Below are 19,229 nucleotides of genomic sequence, written 5' to 3' on the forward strand. Positions count from 1 at the left end.
TCCATCCTCTGGAATTCTGTGCCCCAACTCGACCGGTTATCCACCACATTTGGATCCTTCAAACAGAACCTGAAAACCCATCTCTTCAAAGAAGCTTACAACCTGTAATGACCACACGACCACCTCAACACCATTGGGGCTACCGCAACCCCAGACCTACGGTCTCCTTCCCCCACAATTCTGTAGAATGTAAGCCCGCAAGGGCAGGGTCATCTCCCCTCTGTATCAGTCTGTCATTGTTAGTTTTGTTTACAGTAAGTGATATTTATATTTTGATGTAACCCAGTCTCATGTACAGCACCATGGAATTAATGGTGCTATATAAATATTTAATGTTAGAATTACATACTTACAGTAGAAGTCTAGTCGGTGTGTGACCGTAGGTATGAAAATCATATACTTGCAGTCACATGACCACCAACTCGCCTGGGTGATACAAGGGAATCTTGACAGTGTGCATTGCACATGGCCACCATTCCTCAGACTTCAGCCACACAGAGTGACTGCAGACTTTGCTCCTAAGGCCGGGATCACACATGCGAGAAACACGTCCGTGTCTCGCATGTGAAATCCAAGCTCTGGCGCCGGCACTTGGGAGCGGAGCGTGCGGCTCCATGTGTTCCTATGCGGCCGCACGCTCCACTCTGGAGTGCTGGCGCCAGAGCTTGGATTTCACATGCGAGACACGGACGTGTTTCTCACATGTGTGATCCCGGCCTTAGACTGGACAGACCCTCTAATCAATTACGATTGACAGCATCATCTTAATTGGTTTAAGACTAAGGAGCAAGTCTGGAGTCGCTCTGTGAGGCTGAAGTCTAACGAATTGGCTCCATCGATGGGTCATCATCACTGAAAATACCCAATTTTTTTTTCTACAAAATTCAGATTTTTTTTTAAACCACTTAAAATACATTGTTGGTGTCACTATAATTGTATTAAGTGCTCGCTCCCATTCGCAATTAAATCGGACAATGCAGTCCACTTAAAAATTAGATTGCATTGGTACCAATTGAATCCCATGATTGTGTTCTCATTGTAATTTTCTTTATTTCCTGTGCCGATCGGACAGGAAAATAATCGCATCATGCTGTGAATGTATGCCAAATTCAGGTCGCATGCACCCATATAAGTCTATGTTTACATGTGAAACATCACACTGCACTCTGATATCACCTGAGTACAGTGCCATTCCTGCCGGCAATGGAGGAGATAGAGAAATTAATTTCTGTCTCCTCTGCACCTGTGCTCTGATTCTCGCATGCGAGAGGATCGGAGCACTGACACTCGGCTCACGCTCACAGCAGAGCTGGAGCCAATAGCATATCTCATCCGATGCTTTCTCATCTTGATTTCAGGAAAGTGGAATTGTTTTTTTCCACCATCTTTGACTTTTTACTTGGTCTTTAGTACATGACATGGTTAAGTGAATAGTGTCTTTGAAAATTGCAACTTGACCCCCTAAAAAAGGTATTACATGGTCATGTGGATACCATCCAAACATGATGGCTCTTAGCAGGTGAGGTAGTGAAGGGGTTTAAAAGACAAACTTAATAGGTAGTACTAGAAGTGATGACATTTTAAGGGCACTAAAGCCAACAATTGGCCTCAGCTGTGCACAGCATGCGACCGCTTGAGGTCAGTGATTGGTTCAAGTAGTCAGGTGACTGATTAGGCTGTGTGCACAGATTGCAGATTTGGTGCGTTTTTGTCTCGTTTATTTCTGCGCAGATTTGTGACAACCTGATGACAGCAAAATGAATAAGAAACCTGACATGTCATGTGCATGTTGAGTATTTTGATTTTGCAGAAAATAATCTGCAGCATATCAATTCTCTGTGCGTTTTTGCCAGTGTGTTTCACCCATTGAATGCACTGAAAAAATGCATCAAAAACACCAACAATGCAACGTTTTTGAGGCTGCGTTTTCCTGCCAAGAGATGCAAAAGTGGCGCAGAAATTTCTGCAATCAAATACTCAACATGTGCACTTAACCTTAGTGCTGCCTGTATAAATACAGAAAGTCTGATCTTTCTTTAAGTGTCTCAAAAAGATGTTCGTTAAAGCTTCACCTTCACAAGGAACAACTTTTTTAGGCTGGAATTCCATAAATCAGATGTGTTTTATGCCTGATGCAAAGATGTACACTGGTCAGTTGTTCATAACTAAATCTAGAGTCAAGGGGTAACACTAATGCTTGTGAAGAGTGACATGCCAGCGTAAGGAGACTTGTAGGCTGTGCAATGCTCCTCCTTGCATGGCCTATAAGTGTCCTTACCCTGGCATGTCGGGAATATCACTTCACATGGTGAAAAGTTAACCCTTAAGCCCCAGTCAGAGACCTTTCATAAAGCCAAACCAGATCTCATGCTTTGCACTTATGAGGGGCAATACCCTGAAACACGTCATTGAGATTCTGGTTTGACTTTTGAGTTGTGGCAAGGCTTGTTAAAGGGTCAATATTGACTTTTAGGATCGCCTTAATCTCTGAAGAGGCAATTTGCATAGCTGAATCTAAAAACAATGAATGCAATATATGTTTACTCATACTCTGGGACCAGACTCTGGTTGATGAACCTCAACAGTCCTCTAGAAATCTATGGAATCACTTGTGGCACTTAGTTGTCCTCTGATGTTAATCTACCATGCTGGACAGGAAAAAATACTACATGAATGAAATCTGGCAGTGAGCTGGAAATTACTGTTTGGATTAGTATCAGATCTATCCCAATGGTGCAGCTCTGCTTTCATCATGAGAAACTTAGATTGTGATAATCAACTGAAATACGAGAGACCATTTTGACACATGGGGCTGGTTACACAGGCTTTTGGTGGAACTGTAATAATATATGGAACATGTTAAATTAACAACATGGAAGGTACTAACACACTTTCTTTGGGTGGTTTGTAATTTAGATTTATAGTCAGGAAGTCACAAATGTCTTATTTATGCAACTGATTTGTATGTTATAAGTATAATATAGATGTATACCAGCCTTGCATTTAATAAAAGAATGGATTGTGTTGGCAATTACAACTTATCTTTATTTATCTAAGGATTAGTAGAAGTTGTAATTCACAAGATAAATCAGATGGATGGAGATCACTTTCCTGTGTGTCCATGTTGGTTATAGGATCTTGACTTCAAACATTCTTCCTTAGAAACACAAGGCTAGAAACAGTTTACGTATTTAATATGTTTAATAAAAGGACACATGATGCCTAATAGCCATTCTACAAACACGGAGTATCCAGTTGGTCACTGTCTCTTTGCAAGGTACTTCATGTAGGTCCGATCTTAAGTTCACTTGGCATGTCCTCCTCAGCCAGGCCTTTCAGTAGATTATTTACGGCAAGGATAGCCATGGTGTTACGCGTACTGTAGGTGGCACTTCCAATGTGGGGTAGAATAACTGTAGGTGTAAAAAGAAAAAGTAACTTATTTATCTTCAAGGATTTTAGTATTTCAAATGGAAGCAGTCCACGGACAGCATGAATCAGAGCCCAGGTATGTTTTCTCTGAAGCGCTATAGCATTTCCTTGAAAGCATAGCATGAAGAGTTGGCTAGGTACTATAGCCAGAGATGAAACTATACAGCCTACCACATCAGCTGTGATCATGGCCGTTTAACCCCCTAGATGCTAAATGCTCCAGGCCTCAAGACCCACCAACAGGTCATGTTTTCAGGATTTCCTTAGTACAGCATATGGTGATGGAATTCATGCTTGGGCAGGTGATGAAATTATCACCTGGGCAATACTAAGGATATCCTGAAAATATGACCTGTTGGTGGCTCTTGAGGACTGGAGTTGGGGAACACTGATCTAGATGGTTAAAAGACAGAGTGGGCTCCCTCTTTAAGCCATTCAGCACTCCACAATCATGTGGTCCGATGGTTGCATGCCAACCCTGGGCCAAGCAGTGCCTCGGGGTTTGCCAGCTAGGATGGTTTGTGGTTAACCACATTTTAGTGAAAAGATAAAAATGTCATTTTTCCATTTTGCGTTATTTCCGGTGACGCACCGAAAGGGTTGATACATTTGTTCACAACCGTTCTGAGTAATTTTAAGAGGTGCAGTTTTTAGAATGGTGTCACTTTGAAGGTTTTCCAATATTATTGCTTCTCAAGTCACTTAAACTGAGTATGTCCAGAAAAAAAAATATGTTTTTGAAAATTTTCTTTGAAAAATTGCTGCGAAATTTTTAACCCTTCTAACATTTTAACAAACTAAAAGGATATTTGAAAAATGATGTTGATGTAAAGTACATGTATGGGAAATGTTGTATATTACCGTAACTTTGTGTGGTTCGATTATTTGATTTAAGGGTATATACAATGTTTGAAAATCACAAATTTTTCAAAATTTTCGTTATTTTGATAAACGCAGAACATATCAACCTAAATTTACTACTAACAAAGTGCAATGTGCTACAAAATAACTCCGAATCAGAAATATGTAGCGTTATTACCATGTAAACTCGCACACTGATTTGAAAAATTGGCCTTCGTCACTAATAATAATAATTAAACTAATATTTAATAAAAATCTAAAATAAAATTATTTATTGCAACATATTTGCAATAAATAATATATATATACATATATATATATACACACACACACATTACCACAGTTCTTGAGGCTAAGAAGCGGGTGGTTTGTTGGCAGTGGTTCGGGAGTCGTTACATCTAAACCAGCAGCTGCAATCTGCCCAGTGACCAGAGCTTGGTACAAGTCTTCTTGGTTTACAGCAGAGCCTCTGTAAAGGGTTATTCACACCTGTTAGTATGTTATTAATGTTGTAGGACCACAATGATAAAAGGCATGTACAGTAACATTTCCAGAATTATGCAAACTTAAGACTCCATTGCAATTGTTAAATCTCTAACTGACGGCATGTGGATGTCATAGCGTTGTCAACCATGGTGCACAGATGATTAAGACGGGCTCATGTGCAAGTCTACATCTCCCACTGCAGGAGAAATGTGTAATTGCTTAAGGTTCAACAGGTAAACCTACTATATCTTTGACAAGAGTTTTCACTTTAGAAAAAAAACATTGTTCAGTTGGAAAAACTCTTTTAATGGAATCTTTAAAGGGAACCTGTCACCCCCAAAATCGATGATGAGCTAAGCCCACCGGCATCAGGGGCTTATCTGCAGCATTCTGTTATGCTGTAGATAAGCCCCCGATGTATCCTGAAAGAGGAGAAAAAGAGGTTAGATTATACTCACCCAAGGGCGGTGCCGCTGCGGTCTGGTTCGATGGGTGTCTTAGGTCCGCTCCTGTGCCTCCTATCTTCATTCCATGACGCCCTTTTCTGGTCTTCACGCCGCGGCTCCGGCGCAGGCGTTCTTTGTCTGCCCTGTTGAGGGCAGAGCAAAGTACTGTAGTGCGCAGGCGACAGGCCTCTCTGACCTTTCCGATGCCTGTGCACTGCAGTACTTTGCTCTGCCCTCAACAGGGAAGACAAAGTACGCCTGCGCCAGAGCCGTGACAAGAAGACAAGAAGAGGACGTCATGGAATGAAGATGGGAGGCGCCGGAGCGAACCTGAGACGCCCATCGGAGCGGGACTGCCCCTGGGTGAGTATAATCTAACCTCTTTTTCTCCTCTTTCAGGTAACATCGGCGGCTTATCTACAGCATTCCAAAATGCTGTAGAAAAGCCCCTGATGACTGTGAGCTTACCTCACCATCGATTTTGGGGGTGACAGGTTCCCTTTAAAGTGTTGGGCCCAAAATACTAATTTATTCCTTATCCATATCGGTCCAAGTAACCAGACCCACAGATATCTTGAGAATAGGGTTTACCAATAATCCCATAGACAATGAATGGAGCATTGTATGAATGCCTGTTGTCCATTCAAGACTGGGCTCATGTTTCGAATTGCTGGTGGTCCCAGAAATCGGAACCCCCAACTATCATTGCGTTATCCTCCATTCTATTGGTAAGGAATAAATTGCTGTTTTGGGAATTTGTTTTATTTTGAATGGGGAGAAAGGGGAGTGATTTGAACTTATATTTTTTTAATATTTAAAAAAAAAAAAATTTTTTCTTGCTTCAATAGTCTCCATGGGAGACTAGAAGCTGCACTTACCCGAATGCCTCTGCTACATACAGCAGGGCTGGATCCCTGCTCTATGTAGCAGATATGCTCAGTTGCTATGAGTGCTGACCACCAGGCGGCACTCATAGCGATCCATCAATGACAACCACAGAGATCTCCTGCTGACCCAGGTTGTCATGCCAACCCATGGTCATGTGACACGGCGCCTATGGGAGGAGGTAATGACGCGCTTCCTGCGCATGCATGTTAAATGCTGCCGTCAACGTTTGACAGCAGCATTTAACATGTTAACAGATGCGGGCGATTCCACTCCCATGGCTGTTACGTTCACGTCAGCTGATCAGATCAGCTGTCATGTGCCAGAAAAGGTGGAGGCGTCCAATGATGGACTATGTCCGTCATTGGACGTTAAGGGGTTAAATAAAGCCTGGTGAGCAAAAGTTTGGCTATATGTCATATGGTACAGCTAGAGCTTCTTATTTCTCATGTTTTATTATAATCTAAATAGTTTACCTGTACTAACTTACCGACTTATGTTAATGAAAACTGAAGTTTTCTTCATTCGGCTAAAGAAATCCTTGTTGCACAATCCTTCGGTCTCGGGAGTTAAAGAGCAAGATACAACGACAAAATCTGAATCCTCGGTCAGCTTCTCACAAGACACTAATGATATATGTTACAGCATGGATGTAATTATGCTTGAAAAATAGAAAGAGGAGAAAGATGTCTGTCCATAAAATTACCATATTCAGCATTAACCCCTGCAGCACGTTCAGGTCGAGGCTGGCGCCCTGTGTACAAGAACGTCTTCACTCCAAAAGGCTTAAGGCGTTGGGCAATAGCCATTCCTAACGGAGGGAAGGTGGAAAACTAAATAAATTCACAGAGTCCCATCTGCATCTGCTTTTGATATGTTTCTGGACGAGTAAAGGAGATATTGGCTCTAAATTTCTTCTAAACATCATTATTGCAAATCTGGTAACCTGTGCTTAAACTAGCAAATACCGTACATACATTCAAATTATATTTAACAACCGTATTAAAAGGATTCCTACTTTAAGGATTTTTTTTAACCATGATAAAAAAAAACCATTCAGTTTAAAACAAGAGAGGCAGTAATCAGGCCTGTGTGTGGCTACGGAATTTGAACTAAGCTTCTCAAAGATGTGATAAACCAGTTAATTTATGTTTTAAGGGTGGGGGAAATCACTTGAAAATGATGAAAATAATTGAGATGGGAAAATGTACGTTTTTCATATAGTTGCATAATAGGCACACTAATAGCTGCCAAGAAATTATGAACACGTAGATATTCTCCTAAGATGGACAAAAACTCACTTTTACTTTCTTAAATATTCAGGTTTCAGCTTTAACGTCTTGGATTGTCCAACAGCATTAAAATTACTCACCAAAAATACCAATTGCCTAATACCTATGCACAAAGTGTATATGAGAGACAGACAGCTGTAGTGATCAGGGGGTTTGCACATGTTGTCATGCTTGCCAATATGAAGTTTTTATGAAGATGTGAATAAAGTTACATTTTTTTTATGTTTTGGATCAAGCTATATACGTAAACCTGCAACAGATATATTGTTAAGAGTTAAATTAAATTTGAATAGTTTAATTGTTTTTCCAAAATCTTTTAAACAGAATGGATTTATTATCATGGTAAAACTCCTTTAACATGCAATTTAATAGAGTTACCTATTCGGCCTAAACCAATGATTCCCACTGTGCTGTTAGATAGTCCATAGCCACACATCCACACTGGTGCCCACGATTTCCATCCTCCACTTTAAAGAAAAGATGAAACCTTAATTAAAGATTATAATTCGAGCAAAGAAACAGTACATTCATTGAATATTTATTGAAAAATGAAAAGTTGCAATTTTTGACTATGCTTTCTGTATTAGATCCTTTGGTTTTCATGATATGATGCCAGAGGTTCATTACCACCCCAAGGGGAACCAAGGACACATTTGGCGTATACGCTGAATGATGCCGACACGCACACACACATAATGCAGTTTGCATGTAGTCCAATGGTATAGACTGGTAAAGCACCCTAACTAGCCATCTTGTCACAATGTCACATAGCCAGGTTGCACAAGTTGGATACGGATATAAACTTCTTACTTCTTAACTTCTTGTATAGCTTCTGGCAGACGACGGCATGTGGCCAGCAATAACGCTACACTCAGTTCTGCTGTGGCCTCCGTAAGAACATCTGGAGTATAACCCACTCTGATTCCTCTGTAATAGACACAATTCCCAGTTATCTTAATGTTTCCATAAGCCAGAAATATGTAACAGTCCATCGACAAGAGATAGTAACAAATTATCTGTATGCTAAGGAACATACCGCTTTTTAATTTCATCCAATGCTAGGTGGTCAAATCCAACAGATAATGTACTGATAACCTTAAGGCTTGGACCTTCAAATGAAAAGAAAAACATTTTTTTATAGATTGGAAATAGTCCAGATTTGTGAAATAATGAATAAACAGTGAACACACAGTACAGACCAAAAGTTTGGACACAACTTCTCATTTAAAGATTTTTCTGTATTTTCATGACTATGAAAATTGTACATTCACAAGGCATCACAACTATGAATTAACACATGTGGAATTATATACTTAACAAAAAAGTGTGAAACAACTGAAATTATGTCTTATATTCTAGGTTCTTCAAAGTAGCCACCTTTTGCTTTGATGACTCCTTTGCACACTCCTGGCATTCTCTTGATGAGCTTCAAGAGGTAGTCTCCAGGAATGGTCTTCCAACAATCTTGAAGGAGTTCCCAGAGATGCTTAGCACTTGTTGGCCCCTTTGCCTTCACTCTGCGGTCCAGCTCACTCCAAACCATCTGGATTGGGTTCAGGTCTGGTGACTGTGGAGGCCAGGTCATCTGGCGTAGCACCCCATCACTCTCCTTCTTGGTCAAATAGCCGTTACACAGCCTGCAGGTGTGTTTGGGGTCATTGCCCTGTTGAAAAATAAATGATGGTCCAACTAAACGCAAACCAGATGGAATAGCATGCCGCTGCAAGATGCTGTGGTAGCTATGCTGGTTCAGTATGCCTTCAATTTTGAATAAATCCCCAACAGTGTCACCAGCAAAGCACCCCCACACCATTACACCACCTCCTCCATGCTTCACGGTGGGTACCAGGCATGTAGAGTCCATCTGTTCACCTTTTCTACGTCGCACAAAGACACGGTGGTTGGAACCAAAGATGTCAAATTTGGACTCATCAGACCAAAGCACAGATTTCCACTGGTCTAATGTCCATTCTTTGTGTTCTTTAGCCCAAACAAGTCTCTTCTGCTTGTTGCCTGTCCTTAGCAGTGGTTTTCTAGCAGCTATTTTACCATGAAGGCCTGCTGCATAAAGTCTCCTCTTAACAGTTGTTGTAGAGATGTGTCTGCTGCTAGAACTCTGTGTGCCATTGACCTGGTCTCTAATCTGAGCTGCTATTAACCTGCGATTTCTGAGGCTGGTGACTCGCATAAACTTATCCTCAGAAGCAGAGGTGACTCTTGGTCTTCGTTTCCTGGGGCGGTCCTCATGTGAGCCAGTTTCTTTGTAGCGCTTGATGGTTTTTGCAACTGCACTTGGGGACACTTTCAAAGTTTTCCCAATTTTTCGGACTGTCTGACCTTCATTTCTTAAAGTAATGATGGCCACTCCTTTTTTTTACTTAGAATTTGTATTATGGCAAGAAAAAAGCAGCTAACAGTCTATTCAGTAGGACTATAAGCTGTGTATCCACCAGACTTCTGCACAACACAACTGATGGTCCCAACCCCATTTATAAGGCAAGAAAGCCCACTTATTAAACCTGACAGGTCACACCTGTGAAGTGAAAACCTTTCTCGGTGACTACCTCTTGAAGCTCATCAAGAGAATGCCAAGAGTGTGCAAAGCAGTCATCAAAGCAAAAGGTGGCTACTTTGAAGAACCTAGAATATAAGACATAATTTCAGTTGTTTCACACTTTTTTGTTAAGTATATAATTCCACATGTGTTAATTAATAGTTTTGATGCCTTCAGTGTGAATGTACAATTTTCATAGTCATGAAAATACAGAAAAATCTTTAAATGAGAAGGTGTGTCCAAACTTTTGGTCTGTACAGTATATACCCAGCCAATGTGTGACACTCCATTGCCACCTAACTATCCTAGTTTCAGTAAATTTCACAAATGCCTGAAAGGCATTTTGCTCTGAAGAAATAATACGTTTCACAGAACAACCACGTGTATCAAGCTACACCAATCAGCCACAGAATTATAACCACTGACAGATGAAATGCCCAAACTGAATATCTCATGCAGTGGCATCAGTCAAGTGGTGGAATGTATTTGGTAGCAAGTGGTGAGTTCTTGAGATTAGTGTGTTGGACGCAGGAACACTATCTCCAGATCATATAGAGTGTTTATGTATTAAAAGGATAGTACCTATAAAAACGGTCGAAGGAAGGCCAAGAGGTGGTTCACAACATTGCAATGGAAATATTGATGAACATGGTGAGTAAAATCAAGTCCATATTGCCTAATGGTCTGATCCCACTACTGTAGCACAAATTGCTCAGAAAGTTCATACTGGCTATGAAAGGAAGATCGCAGGAGCTGATTCAGCAAAGAACACTTTTGTAAAACGCTTTGAAAAGTCTAAATTTTCTAAACAACACTGCATTTTTTGCGCCAGTGGCTATGTTAAAATGGGCAGAGCTTGAGAGGGGCGAGATGAGGCATTGCCATGTCCGCCTGTCAAATAAATTGAAAGAGTCTCTTACTCCAAGAATGCTAATCCAGTCCCTGTGTGCAACTCTTAATGAATTCAGCACATCGTACTCAAGTGAACTCATCAATAAGAGTGATGTGTGCAACGCTAATATCAATGAGTCTGCCCCATAGCTGGTCACAGTCACTGTGTTGACCCTTGTCCACTGCCAAAAGCACCTACAATGGACACATGAGCAACACAGCTGGACATGATGATAAAAGGTGGACTGTTGAGGCTTGTTCTGTTTGGGAGACTATTTTGACACGTACCACCTACCTACATATGATTGTAAACCAAGAAAACCCCTTTGTGGCAATGTTTTTCTAATGCTAAGCGGCTTATTTCACTAAAGTAAACCATCTTGCAAAGATTGTTCATGAAATAGCTTGAGGAACATTAAAAATAGTTCAAAGTGTTTACTTGGCCTCCAAATTCTCCATATCTCAGTCTAATTGAGCATCTGTGACATGTGCTGGAAAAACATGCCCAAGCCACCTGGTAACAAACAGGATCTAAGGATCTGATGCTAAGAACATAGGGACCGATTCTATGTTTGTTGTTTTTTTTAGTCACTTATCTTTTTTTTGTTTTGGGTCATTCATTGATGGTTTTTGGCCAGATTCTTGCATATATGGTTCATAGTTCCTAAGGAGTCTATGTCTCAATGGGTCAGAGCTGTTTTGTTGGCATGAAGTAAGCCTATATACTAGACAGGTGGTTTTAGTGGTATGGCTGGTTGAGCACATGTGAAGTTCTTCAAAAGGACTGCATTGTGTAGAGTGCCAACATGAACCGCTGCCATATTGTAGGCCAGAGAGGGCACTGACGACACTGCACATCACATTTGGCTGAGCCCATGAACCATGCTTTCATTTTCAGCATTTGAACCAGAAAAAAAAACATATTACATATATACAATAAACATAAAACTTACCAGCAGCGTCTAAGACCTCCTTATCAATCTTCTCTGATAAGAGACACAGCAAGCCATGTGCCCCAGAAACTCCTTTCAACAGTTCTGCCCTTGGTACAGGATCATCTGAATCCCACTGCTGGATGGTACAGCTAGAAGATAAATACGTTTCAAGCCTTAGTCTGGGTACATATAATGTGCACGCAGTGCAATTTTTGGCCGCTGTGTTCCCTAAACAGGGTAGTTTTACTACAATATAAAACATTGTAAGAAAAAAAAAATAAAGTTAAAATGCGTAAACATCTACATAGGCTTCTGATCAGTCATCTAGTCACTTGCGCTGGTGAAAATCGCTGTCACATAGTATCCAATGTGTTTCCTGAAATCTACTGTTTCCACTACAGATAAGTGGCCTTATGTACAGCAGATAACAGAGACTTATCTTCTTTCCAGTCTATTGAAATCATTGACAAATCCCTATTATTAAGACAAGGGTCAATAACTGAACAAGGATGCTTTGATTTATACATTATTAAGATATTTAGGTGATACGGCTATAGATTTCAGCTATTGCTTGTTATATAATAGCCTTTTCTCTACTGATCACACATGCAAATATCTAACCAGTGAGTTTTGGAGATATTATTACTGTCTGTATATATATATATATATATATATATATATATATATATATATATACACGGTATTTTTCATGGTGATTGACAACGTTGTTCTAGTTATATGTTCTTTAAAGAGGCAGGGTATTCTAGCTCTATTGTGGGCTACTGGACTCAGAAAGAGGGTAGGAAAGGTCCAATGACTGGAAGTTCTACAAGGACAGGAAAATCCAAGAAGGATGGGAGATTTTGCTAAATGAAATTGCCACTGCACAATCGGTAACAATCCCGAAAAGAAAGAAGAATTGGAAGAATTAAAGAGACCAGGATGGATGAACACAGAACTTAATCACCTGTTAAAAAGGAAAAAAGAACTGTATATTACATGGAAAGAGGGAGACATATATATTGAGTGATCGCACTCAAAGAGTGGTGATAAACACATCCAATTGGAAGAGTGTTTCAAGTGGAGTATCACAAGGCTCTGTCCTGGCCCCAGTGTTGTTCAACATTTTTATGAATGATCCTTACTAGAAATATAGTAAACTGCACCAGAGGGGTATTTTTCCCACTCGTTTGTTAGAGAAAGATACTTGACTGAATTACAACAGCATATCGAACCATTCTTCGGAGCTCAGCAATGGAAAGACAATTCCAAAATTAACGAAGAAGAAAAGAAGAGAAAGAATTGCAGCACTCACCATGCTGGAATAATTCATGCTGGTACGAGGGTCGGACTGGGGTGTCTGGGGCCCACCAGGGGAATGGACTGTAGGGGTCCACCCTACAGCTATATGCAAATATCTGTCAGTAGTTATCATGATTATATTATGGTGCGCCCCCATAACTGGGGATGTACAAATATGCAACCACCTACGTCCATATCATATAGCTGGCACTTCCTAATACATAATCACTAACTTCGGTCTAACCTTAAAGACAGCCGAAATGAAGAGATCCAGAATAAAATTAAAATAAAGCTTTATTACGGAACAAAATTCTACCCAGTGCAATAATGCACAAGCACCTTAACAAAAGATGGGAGGCCAAATAGCATGCATTACTAAAAGCATATGCTGCATGGTAATAAGTGCAGGATCATATATTAATCTGGTACCATATTGGCTGTCTAAGCATACATATAGTATAAACAATACAGACATGTAATTGACCAGAAACTGTTATTGTAACAGTTTCTATTGGGGATAAAAGTTCAACATTCTGCCGACTGGGTCCGAGCAGTCAGATCCCCCCCCACCACCAAGCAATACATTATCACTTATCCTGTGGACAGGTGATTATTCACAGGAGAACCTCTGTAGATGCATCTCTGACGCTGTGATCCAAGTATCTAATCTCTAATGGAAATAAAGAATCTTCTCCTAATTAATTTCAGAGAGAACAGATGACTGCCATACACAACACAATCCACTATACCAAGACCAATAATATCCCCATACAGGGAAGAAATACCACCACACTATTAACAGATCACAGCGACTGAATAATACTACATATTACCAGCATATAGGCACCAAATAATACCACATACAAGGAGAAATACCGCCACACCATAACTAGACTACATATTCCACACATAGTGACCGAATAATACCACATATAGGGGATAAATACCACCACACTGTGACCAGACCACATATTACCATCACATAGTGCCTGAATACTAAAATACTGACCATGAATACAAACCACACTACTAACAACACTGTTATTACCACCAGTGACATTATACACAAGAGTTCTGTATATACTTGCCAGTGTACAGGTAATACAGTGGTCACTGGTGACATTACACACAGGAGCTCTGTATATAGTGTCAGTGTACAGGTAATACAGATATCACCAGTGACAACATACACAGTAGCTCTATATATACAGTCATGGCCAAAAGTATTGACACCCCTGCAATTCTGTCAAATAATACTCATTTTCTTCCTGAAAATGATTGCAAACACAAATTATTTGGTATTATCTTCATTGAACTTGTCTTAAATGAAAAAACACAAAAAAGAATTGTCCTAAAGCCAAATTGGATATAATTCCACACCAAACATAAAAAAGGGGGTGGACAAAAGTAGTGGCACTGTATTGGCAAGTGTTGGCAATAACTAAATCACACTTGCAGCCAGTTGACATGGATTAAAGTTGACTCAACCGCTGTCCTGTGTCCTTGTGTGTACCACATTGAGCATGGAGGAAAGAAAGAAGACCAAAGAACTGTCTGAGGACTTGAGAAACCAAATTGTGAGGAAGCATGAGCAATCTCAAGGCTACAAGTCCATCTCCAAAGACCTGAATGTTCCTGTGTCTACCGTGCGCAGTGTCATCAAGAAGTTTAAAGCCCATGGCACTGTGACTAACCTCCCTAGATGTCGACGGAAAAGAAAAATTGACAAGAGATTTCAATGCAAGATTGTGTGAATGTTGGATAAAGAACCACGACTAACATCCAAACAAGTTCAAGCTGCCCTGCAGTCCGAGGGTACAACAGTGTCAACCCGTACTATCCGTCGGCGTCTGAATGAAAAGGGACTGTATGGTAGGAGACCCAGGAAGACCCCACTTCTTACCCCGAGACATAAAAAAGCCAGGCTGGAGTTTGCCCAAAACTTACCTGAAAAAGCCTAAAACGTTTTGGAAGAATGGTCTCTGGTCAGATGAGACAAAAGTAGAGCTTTTTGGGCAAAGGCATCAACACAAAGTTTACAGGAGAAAAAAAAGAGGCATTCAAAGAAAAGAACACGGTCCCTACAGTCAAACATTGCGGAGGTTCCCTGATGTTTTGGGGTTGCTTTGCTGCCTCTGGCACTGGACTGCTTGACCGTTTGATTTGGTTTATGAAGTCTGAAGACTACCAACAAATTTTGCAGCATAATGTAGGGCCCAGTGTGAGAAAGCTGGGTCTCCCTCAGAGGTCATGGGTCTTCCAGCAGGACAATTTTCCAAAACACACTTCAAAAAGCACTAGAAAATGGTTTGAGAGAAAGCACTGGAGACTTCTAAGGTGGCCAGCAATGAGTCCAGACCTGAATCCCATAGAACACCTGTGGAGAGATCTAAAAATGGCAGTTTGGAGAAGGCACCCTTCAAATATCATGGACCTGGAGCAGTTTGCCAAAGAAGAATGGTCTAAAATTCCAGCAGAGCATTGTAAGAAACTCATTGATGGTTACCGGAAGCGGTTGGTCGCAGTTATTTTGGCTAAAGGTTGTGCAACCAAGTATTAGGCTGAGGGTGCCAATACTTTTGTCTGAACCATTTTTGGATTTTTGTGTGAAATGATCAATGTTTTGCTTTTTGCTTCATTCTCTTTTGTGTTTTTTCATTTAAGACAAATTAAATGAAGATAATACCAAATAATTTGTGTTTGCAATCATTTTCAGGAAGAAACTGAGTATTATCTGACAGAATTGCAGGGGTGTCAATACTTTTGGCCATGACTGTAGTGTCAGTGTAAAGGTGATCACCAGTGACATTATACACAGGAACTCTGTACACAGTATATAGTGTGCGTGTACATATTACACTACGTTATAAAAGAGAAAGAACCGGGCGCACTACCATAACATAAATTATATGAATACAGGTAATACAGTGATCACCAGTGACCTTATGCACAGTAGCTCTGTATATAGTGTGCAGTGTACAGGTAATACAGTAATCACGTGACATTATACACAGGAGCCCTGTATATAATGTCAGTGTACAGGTAATACAGTGATCACCAGTGACCTTATACACAGCAGCTCTGTATACAGTCATGGCCAAAAGTATTGACACCCCTGCAATTCTGTCAGATAATACTCAGTTTCTTCCTGAAAATGATTGCAAACACAAATTCTTTGGTATTATCTTCATTTATTTTGTCTTAAATGAAAAAACACAAAAGAGAATGAAGCAAAAAGCAAAACTTTGATCATTTCACACCAAACTCCAAAAATGGGCCGGACAAAAGTATTGGCACCCTCAGCCTAATACTTGGTTGCACAACCTTTAGCCAAAATAACTGTGACCAATGGCTTCCGGTAACCATCAATGAGTTTCTTACAATGCTCTGCTGGAATTTTAGACAATTCTTCTTTGGCAAACTGCTCCAGGTCCCTGATATTTGAAGGGTGCCTTCTCCAAACTGCCATTTTTAGATCTCGGCACAGGTGTTCTATGGGATTCAGGTCTGGACTCATTGCTGGCCACCTTAGAAGTCTCCAGTGCTTTCTCTCAAACCATTTTCTAGTGCTTTTTGAAGTGTCTTTTGGGTCATTCTCCTGCTTTAAGGCCCATGACCTCTGAGGGAGACCCAGCTTTCTCACACTGGGCCCTACATTATGCTGCAAAATTTGTTGGTAGTCTTCAGACTTCATAATGCCATGCACACGGTCAAACAGACCAGTGCCAGAAGCAGCAAAGCAACCCCAAAATATCAGGGAACCTCCGCCATGTTTGACTGTAGGGACCGTGTTCTTTTGCCTCTTTTTTTCTCCTGTAAACTCTATGTTGATGCCTTTGCCCAAAAATCTCTTGTCAATTTTTCTTTTCCGTCCACATCTAGGGAGGTTAGTCACAGTGTCATGGGCTTTAAACTTCTTGATGACACTGCGCACGGTAGACACAGGTGCATTCAGGTCTTTGGAGATGGACTTGTAGCCTTGAGATTGCTCATGCTTCCTCACAATTTGGTTTCTCAAGTCCTCAGACAGTTCTTTGGTCTTCTTTCTTTTCTCCATGCTCAATGTGGTACCCACAAGGACACAGGACAGAGGTTGAGTCAACTTTAATCCATGTCAACTGGCTGCAAGTGTGATTTAGTTATTGCCAACACCTGTTAGGTGCCACAGGTAAGTTACAGGTGCTGTTAACCCCTTCCCGACCTTTGACGCCACGTAGGCGTCATGAAAGTCGGTGCCAATCCGACCCATGACGCCTATGTGGCGTCATGGAAAGATCGCGTCCCTGCAGGCCGGGTGAAAGGGTTAACTCCCATTTCACCCGATCTGCAGGGACAGGGGGAGTGGTAGTTTAGCCCAGGGGGGGTGGCTTCACCCCCTCGTGGCTACGATCGCTCTGATTGGCTGTTGAAAGTGAAACTGCCAATCAGAGCGATTTGTAATATTTCACCTATTATAACGGGTGAAATATTACAATCCAGCCATGGCCGATGCTGCAATATCATCGGCCATGGCTGGAAACATTAATGTGCCCCCACCCCACCGATCGCCCCCCCAGCCCCCCGATCTGTCCGGTACACTGCTCCGGCTCCCCTCTGTCCTGTGCTCCGCTCCCCCCGTGCTCTTGTCCGCTCCCCCCGTGCTTCAATCACCCCCCTGTGCTCCGATCACCCCCCCTGCACTCCGATCCACCCCCCTCCGTGCTCCGTTCCACCCCCCGTGCTCCGTTCCACCCTCCCCGTGCTCCGTTCTACCCCCCCGTGCTCCGTTCCACCCCTCCCGCGCTCCGATTCACCCCCCCATGCTCCGATCCCCCCCCCGTGCTCCCACCACCCTATCATACTTACCGATCCTGCCGGGGTCCGTCCGTCTTCTCCCCGGGCGCCGCCATCTTCCAAAATGGCGGGCGCATGCGCAGTGCGCCCGCCGAATCTGCCGGCCGGCAGATTCGTTCCAAAGTGCATTTTGATCACTGAGATATAATCTATCTCAGTGATCAAAATAAAAAAAATAATAAATGACCCCCCCTTTGTCACCCCCATAGGTAGGGACAATAAAAAAATAAAGAATTTTTTTTTTCCACTAATGTTAGAATAGGGTTAGGGGTAGGGTTAGGGCTAGGGTTAGGGCTAGGGTTAGGGCTAGGGTTAGGGCTAGGGGTAGGGTTAGGGGTAGGGTTAGGGGTAGGGTTAGGGGTAGGGTTAGGGTTTCGGTATGTGCACACGTATTCTGGTCCTCTGCGGATTTTTCCGCTGCGGATTTGATAAATCCGCAGTGCTAAACCGCTGCGGATTTATGGCGGATTTACCGCGTTTTTTCTGCGCATTTCACTGCGGTTTTACAACTGCGATTTTCTATTTGAGCAGTTGTAAAACCGCTGCGGAATCCGCACAAAGAAGTGACATGCTGCGGAATGTAAACCGCTGCGTTTCCGTGCAGTTTTTCCGCAGCGTGTGTACAGCGATTTTTGTTTCCCATAGGTTTACATTGAACTGTAAACTCATGGGAAACTGCTGTGGATCCGCGCCGTTTTCCGCAGCGTGTGCACATACCTTTAGAATTAGGCCATGTGCACACGGTGCGGATTTGGCTGCGGATCCGCAGCGGATTGGCCGCTGCGGATTCGCAGCAGTGTTCCATCAGGTTTACAGTACCATGTAAACATATGGAAACCAAATCCGCTGTGCCCATGGTGCGGAAAATACCGCGCGGGAACGCTGCGTTGTATTTTCCGCAGCATGTCAATTCTATGTGCGGATTCCGCAGCGTTTTACACCTGTTCCTCAATAGGAATCCGCAGGTGAAATCCGCACAAAAAACAATGGAAATCCGCGGAAAATCCGCAGGTAAAACGCAGTGCCTTTTACACACGGATTTTTCAAAAATGCTGAAAAATCTCACACGAATCCGCAACGTGGGCACATAGCCTTAGGGTTAGGGTTGGAATTAGGGTTGTGGTTAGGGGTGTGTTGTGGTTAGGGTTGTGGTTAGGGTTATGGCTACAGTTGGTATTAGGGTTAGGGGTGTGTTGGGGTTAGGGCTGTGATTAGGGTTATGGCTACAGTTGGGATTAGGGTTAGGGATGTGTTGGGGTTAGGGTTAGGGCTGTGATTAGGGTTATGGCTACAGTTGGAATTAGGGTTGTGG

General features: G+C 41.9%; 1 protein-coding gene across 1 annotated transcript in view; it reads right to left on the reverse strand.

Annotated features, from left to right (window-relative positions):
* Positions 1-3,182: 3,182 nt before the first annotated feature.
* The window catches only part of GRHPR (glyoxylate and hydroxypyruvate reductase), a 29,268-nt gene continuing 13,221 nt past the window's right edge, over positions 3,183-19,229 (reverse strand). The window contains exons 2-9 of the mRNA XM_069767376.1: positions 11,801-11,931; positions 8,439-8,511; positions 8,213-8,329; positions 7,781-7,869; positions 6,817-6,921; positions 6,601-6,736; positions 4,632-4,762; positions 3,183-3,413 (exon numbers count right to left, since the gene is read on the reverse strand). Of these exons, the coding sequence (XP_069623477.1) occupies positions 3,283-3,413; positions 4,632-4,762; positions 6,601-6,736; positions 6,817-6,921; positions 7,781-7,869; positions 8,213-8,329; positions 8,439-8,511; positions 11,801-11,931 (913 nt within the window). The 3' untranslated portion in view covers positions 3,183-3,282. The remainder of the gene's footprint in view (positions 3,414-4,631; positions 4,763-6,600; positions 6,737-6,816; positions 6,922-7,780; positions 7,870-8,212; positions 8,330-8,438; positions 8,512-11,800; positions 11,932-19,229) is intronic.

The sequence above is a fragment of the Ranitomeya imitator genome, chromosome 1 (assembly GCF_032444005.1).
Source record: "Ranitomeya imitator isolate aRanImi1 chromosome 1, aRanImi1.pri, whole genome shotgun sequence".
Lineage (NCBI taxonomy): Eukaryota > Metazoa > Chordata > Amphibia > Anura > Dendrobatidae > Ranitomeya > Ranitomeya imitator.